The 15,873-nt window shown below is 34.3% G+C and overlaps 2 protein-coding genes across 2 annotated transcripts; both read left to right on the plus strand.

Moving 5' to 3' along the window:
- LOC107644333 (ATP-dependent Clp protease adapter protein CLPS1, chloroplastic) lies at positions 2,811-5,468 on the plus strand. The gene is made up of 3 exons (XM_016348175.2): positions 2,811-3,027; positions 3,183-3,333; positions 4,968-5,468. Exons 1-3 carry the CDS (start codon positions 2,961-2,963, stop codon positions 5,227-5,229), a joined length of 480 nt encoding a protein of 159 aa, XP_016203661.1. The 5' UTR covers positions 2,811-2,960; the 3' UTR covers positions 5,230-5,468.
- LOC107644334 (protein ASPARTIC PROTEASE IN GUARD CELL 1) lies at positions 13,406-15,583 on the plus strand. The gene is made up of 2 exons (XM_016348176.2): positions 13,406-14,253; positions 14,343-15,583. The coding sequence occupies exons 1-2, from the start codon at positions 13,537-13,539 to the stop codon at positions 15,123-15,125; spliced, it is 1,500 nt and encodes a 499-aa protein (XP_016203662.1). The 5' UTR covers positions 13,406-13,536; the 3' UTR covers positions 15,126-15,583.

Consider the following 15,873-nt stretch of genomic DNA (forward strand, 5'->3'; position numbering starts at 1 on the left):
TTAGGGATAAAAATGACTTACGTCTGGAGAAAATGCTAAAGTGAGTAGAAGAAACGATGGCTTCAGATTCAAAGCCATTTTTCTTTTTAGTTTTGGGAGTTAATACTCAAAATGATCCCTGAAATTTAACTCCTAATTTAATTTAGTCCTCGAATTATCAATTAATTCAAATTGTACCCTGAAATTTTGAGAGGTGGCTCAAGTTGGCCATTCCGTCTATTTCCATCACCGGAAAGCTGACGTGGCACATGTAATTGACACCTGGCAGCCTCAACGGTTGTTTGACGTGGCAAAATTCTTGTATGCATCAATTTAGCTCCCAATAATTTGAAAAAAATATCCCTACATAAGTCTTCTCGTCAGGCTTTACCTCTTCCTTCATCATTTGCAGGAACAAACTTAGAACATGACAATTAAATTTCTCCACAATAAATTTATAAATAATCTTATTCCAACAAGATAGAGAGCATATCTTCAAAAACCTTGACTACACCTTTCAAATCACCAAATTTGATATACAAATCGATTAGCCGATCACACAACTCCTGCTCTAAATAAAAATTCATCTTTAGAATCTTGCCGTGAAGCTTCAAACCATCATAAAATGATCCCTAATTAATACATCCTTCTAACAACCACAGAAAGTTCATCATAGCCATTCACATAGCTCACTGTAGTGTTGTTGAAGGTAGCTAAACTCACTGCTCCGCTTAGTAGCTAGAAACTTAAAAGACATCAACTTCTCAACATAAAAAAGTATGATTATATCTAAGTGCAGAACTTTTTTGTTGAAATAGCATTACCTTACAATTCTTTAAAATGGCATTGGGGCAAAAATGATGCATACATTTCCTCGGAAAAGAATAGGATTTGGGGCATGTGAAAAAGAACCCACGGAAAGAAAGGGGGAAGATGAGAAGAACCTTATCTTTAATTATTCTAGGACCCAAATTTGCTTCTTCTTTTTTTTAAGGAAAATTTTGGTAATAGGCAACTCCTTTTGGTAATCGTCGACGCTGTGCGCACATGGTGTTGCTGTAGACAAAGTTAAAAACTTTTCACACTTGTTTACCTAGCACTACGCAGATCAAGGTCACTCAAAGCATCATAGCACGAGCAGTGAAAGATTCATAGGAGGAGTGGAGGTAGACGGTCAACCAGAGCACCGCGACGGCGACGGCGAAGAAGAACAAGAATACACAGAGCCAGAATAGAGGCAGATGCTGACCTACAACCGTGACAGCGACGATGACTCAGAGGCCGAACCAGAAGATGGCGAAGACAAACGGAATAAGGAAGTACGAGAAAAGGTAGAAGATAACGGCAACAAACAAGACGCGGGCAGATCCAGATGACACGATAGGAAGTCGAAAACAGAGGCCAAAAGCCACGATGAGATGCTGACGACGGAATTATTGCTTCGTGTGTGGCAGTCAGTGTGTGAGTGTGTTGGCTGTTGTGACCGGGTTGTGTGAGTGCGAGACGAGAGAGTTGAGAGACTGATGTGAGATGGTGGAGAGCCTGAGGCTTAGTTGTTGGAGCTACCTGAGGCTTAATTGCTGCTCCCTAACTCACCAGAAACGACTATGATTTGGGAGAAATGGGGGGTTGTTAGGATTTTTTTTTTCAAATTATTAGGGGCTAAATTAATCCATACAAGAATTTCGCCACGTCAAGCAACCTTTGAAGCTGCCAAGTGTCAATTATATGTGCCATGTCAGATTTTCGGTGACGAAAATAGACGAAAAGACTAACTTGAGCCACATCTTAAAATTTCAGGTACAATTTGAATCAATTGGTAATTTAAAGACTAAATTAAGTCGAAGATCAAATTTCAGGATCATTTTGAATATTAACTCCATTTTCCCTCACCATTTTTTCTTTTGTTCCTACTCCTAACTTGTTCACGCGCCCCACCTTCTGAATTTGCCACCACCGTTCTAGACCTCTCTGCTTCACTCCACCAAGCCCAACAAGTCCTCTCCCTTAACCCTCAGCTTCTAGAAACTTCTCTTCAACAAGAACAAGAAGCACAAATCAACCCAACTTCCACTTCTTCGTCTTCATTCTCTGTTAATCTACACACTAGAGATTCACTCTTCAATGCCAAGCACAAAGACTACAAGTCCCTTGTCTTGGCCCGACTCGCCCGCGACTCAGCCCGGGTCGACGCGCTCAACCTCAAGCTTCACTTTGCCCTCAACAACATCTCCAAATCGGACCTTCACCCCACCCAAACAGAACTCCTACCCGAAGACCTATCCACTCCGGTGGCCTTCGGCACCAGCATGGGCTCCGGCGAGTACTTCACGCGTGTCGGCGTGGGCCAACCCTCAAAGCCTTTCTACATGGCACTCGACACTGGAAGCGACGTTAACTGGCTTCAGTGCAAGCCCTGTTCTGACTGCTACCAACAATCCGACCCGGTTTTCGACCCGACATTATCATCTTACAGCCCACTAACTTGCCAGGCCCAGCAGTGTCAGGCCTTGGACGTATCGGCTTGTCGCAACGGCAGGTGCTTATACCAAGTGAGTGGGTTTGAATAATCTTTCCGGATCAATTTAAATTATTTACTCAATCTTAATAACAATCTTATTAATAGTTACAGAGAAAATCCAAGTGGTCTTGGTGTAGGGCCGTAAAGATTACTCTATTTGTGTCCTACATGGGAATTAAAATTTGAGGCAAAAATTGTAGGAAAGGCAGAAAAGAACAACAAAATAAGAATTCAAAATGACGTGTCAGCATATTAACAATTCAAATAAAATTCAGTGTGCACCATACCTTTTGTGCACCAAACCTCTATCACCCACCAAAAAAAATCAGTTTGGTAACGACAAAAACGAAAACATTGTAGTGTTTTCAGTTTTCACACCGCATTTGAGGATCTTGAACTAGAACAAGAAACCAAATCCTGCTACTGTTAATTAGGTGTCAACCACACATAGAGCACCCAAATGGAAGCTGCATTAACCAGTCTACTTGCTCTTTCACCCAACCATGTTTTCAATGCATCTAATCCCGGTACCACTCCTTTCGTTATTGTTGTTTTTGGCATATTGTTTGTGTTTACCACATTTTTGAGTTCTTAGCTGACTATATTATTTGTTCTTACTTCTTGGATCAATCTTAATTATGATCAAGTAAGAGGGTTTATATGTTAATTTTTGCAATAACAGGAGATAGAAATTATGGGTTCAGATATAGCCGAAGTCGGAGTGTTGTAATAATGAGTGCGGCAGGGGCAGTAATAGGGAAAGGTGGCGGGGTGTTGGACAGACCAACCATAGAGACAACTTCGCCTTCTCGTCAATCTGAGTTTGATTTGAGGTAACAATAACTTAGCAAGTAATAACCTTCTCTTGATCACTTATGCTTCCTTTTATTAGAATCGCAATACCTCCTGTTATCAGCTTAGTCTTTTGGGACGAGTGGTTTTAGTAAAATAGTATCAAGAGTTTTTATCACCTAAAGATTTAGATTTGGATCCTTATTATTTAGAATAAAAGAATTTCAACATAAGAAAGAGGATAAAAGTCTATGCAAAATCCACACACAAACTCCAGAAAACCTCGTGTAAAGAAACGTTGTTAGAGAGATATATAGCCATTCATGGTTTTTCTCTTTTTGGCTTAAATTTTTGGGACAAGTGGTTTCATCGTACTATTGGTATTGCTTGACTACCCTCATCTTTAGAATTCAATGGACTTAACATTTGGTCCATTGTTATGAGAAACTATAAGAAAAAGTTGTATCCTCACTGACGGCTATAATTTTCGGTACTGTCAAGGAACTTTGACCCCAATTCTAGTTCATAACAAACATAGAACTAATTTACTTGTTAACACGACATTTTAATAGTTTGGAATTCCATATACCAATAGAAGAGGGGTATCCCTTTGCCCCTATTGTTTTGCTACAATGGCGATAATAAGGTTTGAACTTATGGCATCATGCATATTATCCGGGCAGCTATTTGTGTTACACACTGTTGTATAATTCCTTTCCTCATCCATTTCTTTATGTTCCTCCAGCTTTCAATCTTGTTTTCATTTGATGTTTTGAGGCCAGGCTAAAGGAATGCAAACTGTGATTTTGCTTTTATATTTGAATTTGATTTTTGTGTCTTCATTTTACTTTGGTAATAGACCATTTGAATGATGAAACTTAGGTACTTACTACAACTATTATTCAGAGTTTAGGCCTTGATCAGTTCCTTAGATTTACTGAAGGATGTGTTGCAATTAAAAGTAGGGCCTAGTTGAAGTTTAGTTTCAAACCTGTGTTTGTTTACTTGAACAACTCTGATGAAGCCAATACATATATTAAACAACTTTAATTTCTGGTCTTATGTAAATGGCATAACTTTGATTGCTGGTCTAATGTAAATAGCATATTGATAGGAGTAATGATATAGCATCATAAAAGTCATTCTAAACGTCCTCCTAAATTCTAAATGAAATAGGTCTTCTCACTGTTTTAAAATCTTAGAAAGCAATCGATTGTTCATTTAGTCGTCTAAGAGGATAAATAATTTTTCCAATGGTAATAATGGTGGTGTGCATGAGCGAAGAATCCCTTGAAAGCTTTTTGTTCTTGTCTAGAACAAATACTCACTCTGGTTTCTGTCTATTTTTGCAAAGGACCACACCGTCTCTAACAAAAAATAAATGACCAGTATGTCTCAAAAATTAAATGGTTAGGAGCTGCGTTGTCATTTATCTTTTGTTAGAGATTGTGTGGTCTTTCATGAAAATAGACAGAGTTGGGTTGGACATTTACTCTTTTATCTGTCTAATTAAGTCTTTTTATGACATAGATTATGCCTTCATTCTTTTTTGTTTTCTGTCAAACCTTTTTTAAGAGGTTTTCTGTCTTTGTTTCTGAGAACTGAGAAGAGTAAAGGCATATAATTTCAAATCCAAAAATAGAACCTTGAATGAATGACACATGTTCTCTACCAGAAAATCGCGAAAAACATCCCCGCCTTACAGAGTTTTGCTGCACAATGACAACTACAACAAGCGTGAATACGTCGTGCAAGTTCTGATGAAGGTGATACCCGGAATGACATTAGACAATGCAGTTAACATCATGCAGGAAGCGCATTATAACGGCATGGCGGTGGTGATCGTGTGTGCTCAAGTGGATGCTGAAGACCACTGCATGCAGTTAAGAGGAAATGGGCTCCTAAGTTCAATTGAACCAGCAGATGGTGGTTGCTGATTAGATTACCATCTATAAATTGGATCATATAGTTTCATTGTTATAGTGTCCATAATGTCCACATTTCCAGTTATTAAGGAATAGTTGTATAGAAAATTAGTGAGACTAAGCAAGAAAGAGATAGTGTTAGATACTGTTGTACTTGTTATGCAGGACATACACTGCTTCCATCCATATATGGAAGCATTATTTGTATTTAAATGGCCGTATATATATAACATAATTCTGCTACCATTTCATTGTTTTGCCTCCCTTGAAATTCACCTATGAATTGAAAATGTAAGCATAGTAATTTGAAGGCCTATGTTAATTAATTTATGCAAAGCTTATGATCTACTGAAATAGTCCAGAAAAAAAAAGAAAAGAATTACATTAATTACACCAGAAATTATATCTCTGGCATGCTGCTATTACATATTTTCACCATCTTTATCTTCATCCTTTTTTCATTTTGTGGTGGTATGTACTGGGTGAGGTACTAATGAATATTCCAAAACTATCTGACGATAAAAATTTTGAGAGTGGAATTCTAACTATAAAAGTGTATTGAGTAGTTTTGTCAAATTAATCAAAATATTTGATGAGTATCAAATTATTTTATATCTTTTGACTTTTACTTCTAGAATTGTAAAAATATTCAAATCTTTTATAATAAAAAAATGATAATTTACTCTCATGGACATAAATGTATTTTGCATTTGGGCAAAAGCAACATAAGTGTCATATGAGTTTTATTTAGAGACTAATTCTCCACAAATCTGAGTCTTATTTAAAAATTTGTCGCTAGTCAATGAATTGTTGTGTTGTATATACAAGTCTACATTCAAACTCTTAATATTTACTTAAGTTGACGAGTAAACTAACTACTCAACCAACCCAAGTTAGTTAAAGTAAATGATATCATCAATTATGGAAGCTGCAATATCACTCTTCTTTTTTTTTTCTTTTGGTCATTATACCCTAACATACACCAATCATGCGAAGTGTATACTAAAATCAACGACTAGTGTAAAATATACATTGAAATACAAAATACACATTAAAAATAAATTAAAATACATATGTATTTATATAGAAATATATAATGACTAATTTTAATGATTGATTTTAAGGTACAAATAATATTTTTGAATATACACACCCCGTTTTTCCTTCCCCATGAGTTCTTTATAATCACTGCTAGTCGTTGCTAGATTTTAAACCTTGATGCACTTTCTTTCTAGCAAGGCATATGCCAGGCCTTGCAGTGCCAATATCAGTCTTCTTTTTTTTTTTTCGGACAGTAATATCAGTCTTCTAAGTATCATGGATAAAGTATATAACTGAGAATTGGGCCTATAGGCTCTGAAGAAGAATATTGTTTTGGATATGACTCAACGATTTATTTCGGGTATCTTTGTGTCATAGCCCAAAATATAAGCAAATTGGAAGTCCGGTCTCTTTTCCTAACTCTTTCCTTAAGTTGGGTTTTGTAGAAAAGGGTAAAATGGGTTTTAAAAAAAAAACAATTTTGTCCCTTCGGGGACATCCGATAAAAAGAAAAGCTCTTTTTAACTTGAGATAAAAAACTTAAACAAGACATCTAAGTATCTAACTCAAAATTAAAATTATGTGGTCCAGACTGCAGAATCAAACTTTAAAGGCGGCGTGTTGCTAATGAACCATAGCTCACACGACATTCCGCCCCCTCCCCATCTCAAAGGTCTCGGGTTCGAGTCCTACCAGCTACAACCGAAAAGAAAAAATTGGTAAGTATATGAGGAGTGTGTCAGTGTGTATTGTGTACCTAGGATTGTGAGTTGAAAAAAAAAAAAAACGGTGTGTTTGAAGTAGATTTCATACCCTAAAGCTTAAGGTCTAAACCCTTAAATCACCAAGAGGTCAATATTGCTTATAAAAGAGTGGCAATATTGCGGTTATTGCCTCTTGAAGCAGCCACGCTAAGGATCAATTTGCGGATAAAGATTCCTTTTCAGTATAAATATGTAATGTATGATAAAAAATTAAATAAAATAAAAACACCCTTCCTTTTTGTTTTTCTTTACGAACTCTTGTATTTTGAAGAAAATAATTTAGCTTAGGCACAGAAGATGTGCAGTTTATCCACTTTTACTATTAAAGTAAACAGTGTTAATTTTGATTCAAGATTTGTAAAATACTCATGATGCTTATTAACTCACCAATGTAGGATTTTTCAAAGGAGCTACCAAGATTCAAGCAATTACTACCTTCACGTCCATGAAACCAAAAAATCCTTGTCCACTACTTTCGAGTTTTGAACCCATTTACTTCAATGGTCCTCCTTTTCCAACTATAAATGTTATTGCTATCATAGCTAAGCTACCTACTCTTGCATATCAAGGAGTCGCATGAGAAAATTCAGTGCACCATGCGTATAAAACAATACGGAAAATTTTCAAGGAATAAATTTTTAAAAAATCTTTATTAACTAAATCCTACCTAATTTGGTCAAAATCTTGGAATTCCATCTGATTTTACTGCTATACTTCTCGTTTTCCTTTATTATTATTATTAGTAGTAGTAGTAGTAGTAGTGTTTTTTAGTAGTTAAACTTTTATAATTAATAGAAAACTTTTTAGCAAAAAGTAGTTAAGTTTACTTTGATTAATTTCAAAATTAGCAAATTTTATTAACATTTAATTAATTAACATTATTTAATATTTTAAAATTATATTTTAAAAAATGATATAATTAATTTAAATAATAATACACTAAACTCAATATAAATATTGAAAACTAAATATGAGGTTAAAATATTCATTAAAATTTAAATTTTTTAGGTTGATTTAGAAAATAAATTAAAATTTTGTGTTTTTATTTTTTACTTCAATGATGGTTGTGCATGTAAAATGCACTTTTGTTTAGTTATTTCTTTTATCAACTTATTTTTTTTTTTCAAAAATAAACAGATTGATTCAATGTAAACAAGTATACTTATGGTAGGAAATTTATGGTTTAACGTTTAACTAATAATAATAATAATAATAATAATAATAATAATAATAATAATAATAATAATAATAATAATAATGACAAATGCAAAACAAAAAGCAAAAAGAAACTGTAAAATCGAGTAGAGCTCCCAAAGATTATTTTTGAAAAATTTCCAAAACATTACCCAAAATAAAGAAGAAAAAAAACTTATGATCTGACTCATGTTTTAAAACCTTTTCTAACTTCTTTTTCAGGCATATTCTACCTATTTTCATTCTTTCATCATTTCATATTATCTTAACGCACCCCAAACCAATCTTTTCATATACTAGCTAGCATGAACAATATAGAAAGGGTAGACTAATAGCATATTAGCCAACAAACTTTTGCTAATAGCATCTAAATGGATAGGGAGAACAAGAAATCTTCCCGTGAGCAAATAGTTTTAGTCAAATAGACTTTTAATTTTTTTTAAATGGTGTTGTCAAATATAAGTTTTTATTCTATAATATTTCTTTTGTCTTATAAAATGTTTGATGAAAAACCACATTTGATAATACTAATTTGTTGACGAGGTTCAAGATTTGAATATTCAATATTATAAACACAGTAATACTTTACTAGAAAAAAGAATGCTCCATCCATTACAAGGGCAAAAGATTCGATGGTCTCAGAATGTTGGACCATTAAATGGTCCCATAATAAAACATGTTTTTTAAGTTTTTTAATAATTGCTAAATAGTTCTTATTTAATTTTAATTATAATTTAGTCTTTTATATATTATTTAATTATAAAATTTATTTTTTATTTTATAAATTATTTTTTGAGAAATGCTAGGGGTCAGCAATTTTTGAGATTTATAGCCATCAAATAGCCATCAATGAGGCTTTTAATAGTGTGAGATTAGTATGACATTTCATCCAATGGCTCACTTCTTTGCTGGTTACATACCGGCCATAATTTGATAAAGTTGCTGGCCCTAGAATTTTCCTTATTTTTTTATCATTTATCTATCATGTTTATTGAGAATAAAAAACTAAAACAATAATAAATTAGATCTTCCATTAATAGTAATAAATATTTTACAATCTTAATCGATTATAATTTTATCATTGATCCAATTACATACGTATTGGGTTGGAAAAATCGTTTTTGTTAAAAATTCAATTGATTGGATGCACAAACCAATCGATTGAATTTTGCAAGGCATGTAAGATTTTTCTTATTCAATCGATTGGTCATATTACCCAATCGATTGAAATCATCAAAGCAATATGGGTTTAGTTAATTCAATCGATTGGTTCTGTTACCCCTCAGTAAATTATTATTTTCGAAAACCCCATTTTTAAATTTAATTCCCCAAATATGAGTTTTTTTTTATGCAAAATAAGTTCGTCGCACTATAATTTTTATAGAGTTTGCCTAACCCCGACGAACTTCACTTCAAATTCTAAAAAAAATGGCTAACTCAAGTTCTTAAACTTTACAATAGACAATGACAACCATTATCATCGTTTCCAGAGTACATAGGAGTACACAAAAATATTGAAAAAATAATAGTTTTTTTTTAATTTATAATGAGAAAAAATCCTGGTTAAATATGCCTTGTTTCCGTGTATATGTGTATTTCTGGAAACGATGATAATGGTTGTCATTAGTGTTGAAAAAGCCATGCTTGTTATCGGTGTATTTTTGTGTACTCCTATGTACTCTTGGGTAGCGTTTGTTTTGAGGTACTGAGACAGAAACTGAAAGACTGAGACTCAGTATCGTGTTTGTTAGTTTAGAGACTGGTACTAAAATTTCTGTCTCTGTCTCTCAAATTTCAGCAGTACCTCAAAAAAGTAGGGACACAGGGGACTAAAATTTTTAGAGATGGAGACTGAAATTTTAATAACATTTTATACCTAAAATACTTTCATTTCAATTAATTAATTCTAAATTTACTCTTTGTACAAATTAAATTAGAGTTTCATTCTTGTTTCAATTCCTCTCTCTCATTTTGCACCAAACAGAATACTGAGATTTATTTCAATCCCTGTCTCTTAGTCTTTGTCTCTCAGTCTCAGTCTTTCCGTCTCTGTCTCTCCACCAAACGCTACTTTGTAGACGATAATAATGGCTTAAAAATTTGAGTTTTGTTGGTTTTGAAAAAAATTCGAGTGAAATTCGTCGGGGTTATAGAGTTCGGGAGGTCAGACGAACTCTATAAAAAAAATATAGAGTGCGGCTAATTCGCTCTAAATAAAAAAAAATCGTATTTGAAAAATGGAATTTTGGAAAATGATATTTTTTTAAATGATAAGTAAAAATGATTTTAGTGTTATAGGAAGTGTATTGGAATTTTTTTCATTGGTAAAATTTGAAGATGTCAGGTATATATTTACGGACATTGAGATGGATGAATAATACTGTAAGGACGATGACATTAACCAACAAGAAGAGTTAATATGTGACCAAGATATGATGGATAAATAATATGAATTTGAACAAGATTTTGGAGATGAATTTATTGAGGGAATAGCAAAACCAATCGATTGAATTAACTAAATCAGATTGTTTTGATGATTTCAATCTATTGGTAATATGACCAATAGATTGAATAAGAAAAATCCCGCATGCCCTGCAAAATTCAATCAATTGAAGTTTGGGAAGACTGAATTTCAATCTATTCGGTAATATAAGCAATCAATTGAATTTTAAAAAACCAACATTTTAGTCATCGTTCAATCGATTGGGTAATATAACCAATAGATTGATTTTTGCGAAAACCATGCTGCCTTGCAATTTTCAATCGATTGTTTTGTGATAACCAGTCTAATCGATTGAGTTATGCGAAACCTGAAATTCAATCGATTGTTTTGATAATCCAATCGATTGATTTTCAAAGAAACACGATCTCAGGACGAACGTCACGAATGAAATATAAACTTTTAATTAATTGGAATGGCCAAAAAATTTATTACGATGAATAGAAGATCTAATTCGTTATTGTTTTTTATTTTGATTATTAATAAACATAATAGATGAATGATAAAATAATAATTTATAAAATAAAAAATATTTTTTATAATTAAATAAAATATATGAGGTTAATTTGTAATTAAAATTAGAAAAGAATTATTTAGCAGTTATTAAACATATTTTATTATGAAACTATTGAATGGTCGAAACGTTCTGAAACCATCAAATCCAGTACAAACGCGGCACAGAAATTAATCGGCATTGAGAATAGATTATTTGAGATTTTTTCTTTCCTTCAAGATATTTTGTTACTTAGTACTTAAAACTTAAAAGCCAGGCCACATACCTAGATGACACATTCTTTTCACGAAAAAAAACTTAAAAATCTTAATTCATCTTTTTAATTATTTTTCATAATTTTTAAATAAAAATGTTAATTATTTATATTTTATATTTTAAAATTTTAATTCTTTTAAATATTTAAAAAAAAAAAATTAAAACTTCCAAACATTACTCTATTTTTGCTCCCTCAATTAATTGCATTGATTCCACAATTCTTATCAGAATTAGGAAAACCACAATCCTTCCAAGCTATTTAGAATAAAGTGATCACTAAATATTGTTGGCAGCTAGAGATGTACATGGTTCGATTCGATTCGAAGATCTGATCCGACCTCGAACACTTTAAGGGCTAATTTAGTATGATTTTATTGGGTCTAGAATCGGGTAAAAGTATTAAAAATAGACCCGGTCATTATTTCGGATTGGGTCCAGGTCATAGTACGGGTCACCCGAACTTGGCCTGATAGTCCGATCATCATACACAATTAATATTTTGTGTTATTAGTGATGGATGATGACTATTCTTATGTGAAATTTAAATATTGTAAATCTTAATATTTTATGTTATTAGTCATTATAAGATTATAAGTTAATGTTTTATATTTAAAATGCATAAGACTTTAGACTAATGCATAATATTGTGTTATTTGTATTGATTTAGATATTTGGTGTTATTAGACAATATTAATATTAATTATAATTATGTTTTAATTTTAGAGAAGAATTGGTTCTTGTTATATTTTTTTAAGTGAATTTTACTATGTGAATTGTGAAATAATAGTTAGAGATTATGTGATTCTTATATGCTAAAGACCCGGTTTTTATTTGATTTTTACCCGATTTTCACCCAGCTCAAATGTGCGTAAATTTTATCGGGTCTAGAATCGAATTAAGATCTAAAAATTAGACCCAATCTATATTTCAGGTCGAATTTGAGTCAAGCCAAACCCGACCCAGCCCATGTAAACCCCTAGTGGCAGCTATATATTTACGACCATCTCTACTTGACTTAGGATTGATTCATTTCAAACGCACCATCTTATAATATTAATGAAAATGTACACTATCTTGGCCTCAGGAGTACCGAGTAATTTCCGGTTAAGACGACAAAATATTTTCTCTTATCAGAACAAGTTTCTTGTTTAGTTAGTTTGCTTAATAAACTCGAAGACTATAATCATTTGTACCTAGAAAATAAGGCTAAGATAATTATTTACATATAAACAAATATTTCCTCTATAAAATTGACTACTTTTAATGCATTAATAATTTCAAACGTTAAAATCTTTTCATATTTTTGTGAAAAACATAAATTATTATTTTGGTTCTTAATATTTAAAGTAAATCTTATTTTCTTCACATTTTCAACAAGTTTAATTTTTTTTATATTTATTAAAATATTAATATTATTTTAAATATTTTAAAATAAAAATAAAATAATTAAAATATTAAAAACTAAAATAAAATTTACTCTAAACATTCAAGACAAAAATTACTTTACCTTGTGAAAATATCTTAGCTACTAAGTTTTTTGGATGATATTTAACAAAATCTAGAAAAAGAAAATTAGTACTATTGGATAAAAAACTATTTTTCTTCTCAACTACCAACTCCAACATTAATTAAACAAAACTAGTTAATGCATTTAACTACCACCAGCAGTGATTTATTTGTGCATAGGAAAAATAAATTCCAGCTATTTTTTATATACCATTTATTATTTTAGTTATTTTTACGTGAGTAATTATCATATAATAAATAGTGTGATCTTAATGTTAATATAAATATACCATGAATACGTCTTTACCATAGCAATTTGGCAATAGAAACAAAATTTGCAATTTGCGTTCTACGATGCCGAAATAGTTGCATTCCCGAACCCCGTTCTAACTTTACCTTTTTCATCATAGAGAATTACCCTCGTTCAACAACCAAGTTCGCTCTCGCTTTCACTCTCTATCTCTCACTCACTCTTTTGAAACCCATAAATCCAAGCACTTCACTCCCAAACTCACAACACCACACCCCCCAAACTAAAAAGAAAAATGGCTTTGAATCTGAAGCCATCGTTTCTTCTACTCACTTTAGCATTTTCCCTCACCATTTTTTCTTTTGTTCCTACTCCTACTTGTTCACGCGCCCCACCTTCTGAATTCGCCACCACCGTTCTAGACCTCTCTGCTTCACTCCACCAAGCCCAACAAGTCCTCTCCCTTAATCCTCAGCTTCTAGAAACTTCTCTTCAACAAGAACAAGAAGCACAAATCAACCCAACTTCCACTTCTTCGTCTTCATTCTCTGTTAATCTACACACTAGAGATTCACTCTTCAATGCCAAGCACAAAGACTACAAGTCCCTTGTCTTGGCCCGACTCGCCCGCGACTCAGCCCGAGTCGACGCGCTCAACCTCAAGCTCCACTTTGCCCTCAACAACATCTCCAAATCGGACCTTCACCCCACCCAAACAGAACTCCTACCCGAAGACCTATCCACTCCGGTGGCCTCCGGCACCAGCATGGGCTCCGGCGAGTACTTCACGCGTGTCGGCGTGGGCCAACCCTCAAAGCCTTTCTACATGGCACTCGACACTGGAAGCGACGTTAACTGGCTTCAGTGCAAGCCCTGTTCTGACTGCTACCAACAATCCGACCCGGTTTTCGACCCGACATTATCATCTTCTTACAGCCCACTAACTTGCCAGGCCCAGCAGTGTCAGGCCTTAGACGTATCGGCTTGTCGCAACGGCAGGTGCTTATACCAAGTGAGTGGGTTTGAATAATCTTGTTTTTATGAGTAATATTACTAAAAAGATATGAAAAAATGAAAGAAGCTGATTCAGATTCATTACAGGTTTCATATGGTGATGGCTCTTTTACTGTTGGTGAGTACATGACGGAAACTGTTTCTTTTGGCAACTCCGGATCAGTGGCCAAGGTTGCAATGGGCTGCGGCCATGATAACGAGGGCCTGTTCGTGGCTGCTGCAGGCCTGATCGGGCTTGGAGGCGGGCCTTTGTCTCTAACTTCGCAGATCAAGGCAACGTCCTTCTCCTACTGCCTCGTGGACCGCGACTCGCCAAAGAGCTCCACGCTCGAGTTCAACTCGCCTCGACCCGCTGACTCGGTCACCGGAGCACTTCTTAGGAACCAGAAGCTCGACACCTTCTACTACGTCCAGCTCGCTGGAGTCAGCGTCGGCGGACACATGATCTCCGTTCCTCCGGAGACGTTTGCGGTGGGCCAGTCCGGAAGTGGAGGGATCATTGTGGACTGCGGAACCGCCGTGACTCGGCTCCAGACTCAGGCCTACAACTCGGTTCGCGACGCGTTCAGAAGCATGACTCGGAACCTGCGTACCACGAACGGGTTCGCGATCTTCGACACGTGCTACGACTTGTCGTCTTTGCAGTCTGTGGATGTTCCAACGGTGTCGTTTCATTTCGGCGGAGGGAAGTCGTGGCTGTTGCCGGCGAAGAATTATTTGATTCCGGTCGACGAGTCGGGAACTTATTGCTTTGCTTTTGCCCCTACGACGTCGTCTATGTCTATCATGGGAAACATACAACAACAGGGGACACGTGTCAGCTTTGATCTCGCTCACAATTTAGTGGGATTCTCACCGAACAAGTGCTAGATTGGGCTTTTACATATATAACCCTAAATTTCTTGCAATATTATTATGTTATAAATTATTATTAACTATTAAATTAAAAATATATAGTAGTATAAAATATAAATGTTGAGAAAGGGGAAATGTCGAAATGTGGATAGCTTTGGATTTTTATGATTATGGGCATTTTGTAGGGAAGGATATAAGTGTAACTATGGCCATGCCTCTTGGATTGTAGGGTTTGTTACTTATTTGTGGGTGGTGGAAGGGTCCCACCTAAATAAATTTGAGAGGAGGGTTGTGCCTGTGGGTTGGTGTGGGTCATAAATTAAGAGAGGGCATGTTTGGATCAAATTAAATCTCTTGGGAAAAAAGGGTCTGGAAATGTATACTCATCGGTGCCATGTGCTTGCAAATTTGTGCAAGCCATTTTCTTAAGATTGAAGTTAATGATATATGGTTAGTATAGTTGATGGATGATAGTAGATTCTTGTTATTATAGTTTGTCGTACTGATTATAAAGGATTTGCATGTATGCCACCTGGCTAACAACATGAAAATGATATGATATTAAACTTCACATGGCTCGTGAAAGAGATAAGACATAAGCTGGTATCTATTTGGTATTTTAGATGGAAGAAAATGATGGATGTTTGTCTCTTAATTCCTATTTAATTCTTCGTTGTTTATTAGTCTTAGGTCTCTGCCTTTGCGTACGTGTGACAGAGTCTTATGTGTTTGTATTTAATAATGGTTTCTACTTTCCCAAAAC

This window comes from Arachis ipaensis, chromosome B05, assembly GCF_000816755.2.
Source record: "Arachis ipaensis cultivar K30076 chromosome B05, Araip1.1, whole genome shotgun sequence".
Lineage (NCBI taxonomy): Eukaryota > Viridiplantae > Streptophyta > Magnoliopsida > Fabales > Fabaceae > Arachis > Arachis ipaensis.

What these genes read in the sequence shown, in the direction of transcription:
- LOC107644333 (XM_016348175.2), top strand. Translation starts at nt 2,961, where the DNA reads ATGGAAGCTGCATTAACCAGTCTACTTGCTCTTTCACCCAACCATGTT. An exon ending in TTTCAATGCATCTAATCCCG is followed by an intron (nt 3,028 to 3,182) that starts GTACCACTCCTT and finishes TTGCAATAACAG; the next exon opens with GAGATAGAAATTATGGGTTC. An exon ending in CAATCTGAGTTTGATTTGAG is followed by an intron (nt 3,334 to 4,967) that starts GTAACAATAACT and finishes GTTCTCTACCAG; the next exon opens with AAAATCGCGAAAAACATCCC.
- LOC107644334 (XM_016348176.2), top strand. Translation starts at nt 13,537, where the DNA reads ATGGCTTTGAATCTGAAGCCATCGTTTCTTCTACTCACTTTAGCATTT. An exon ending in ACGGCAGGTGCTTATACCAA is followed by an intron (nt 14,254 to 14,342) that starts GTGAGTGGGTTT and finishes GATTCATTACAG; the next exon opens with GTTTCATATGGTGATGGCTC.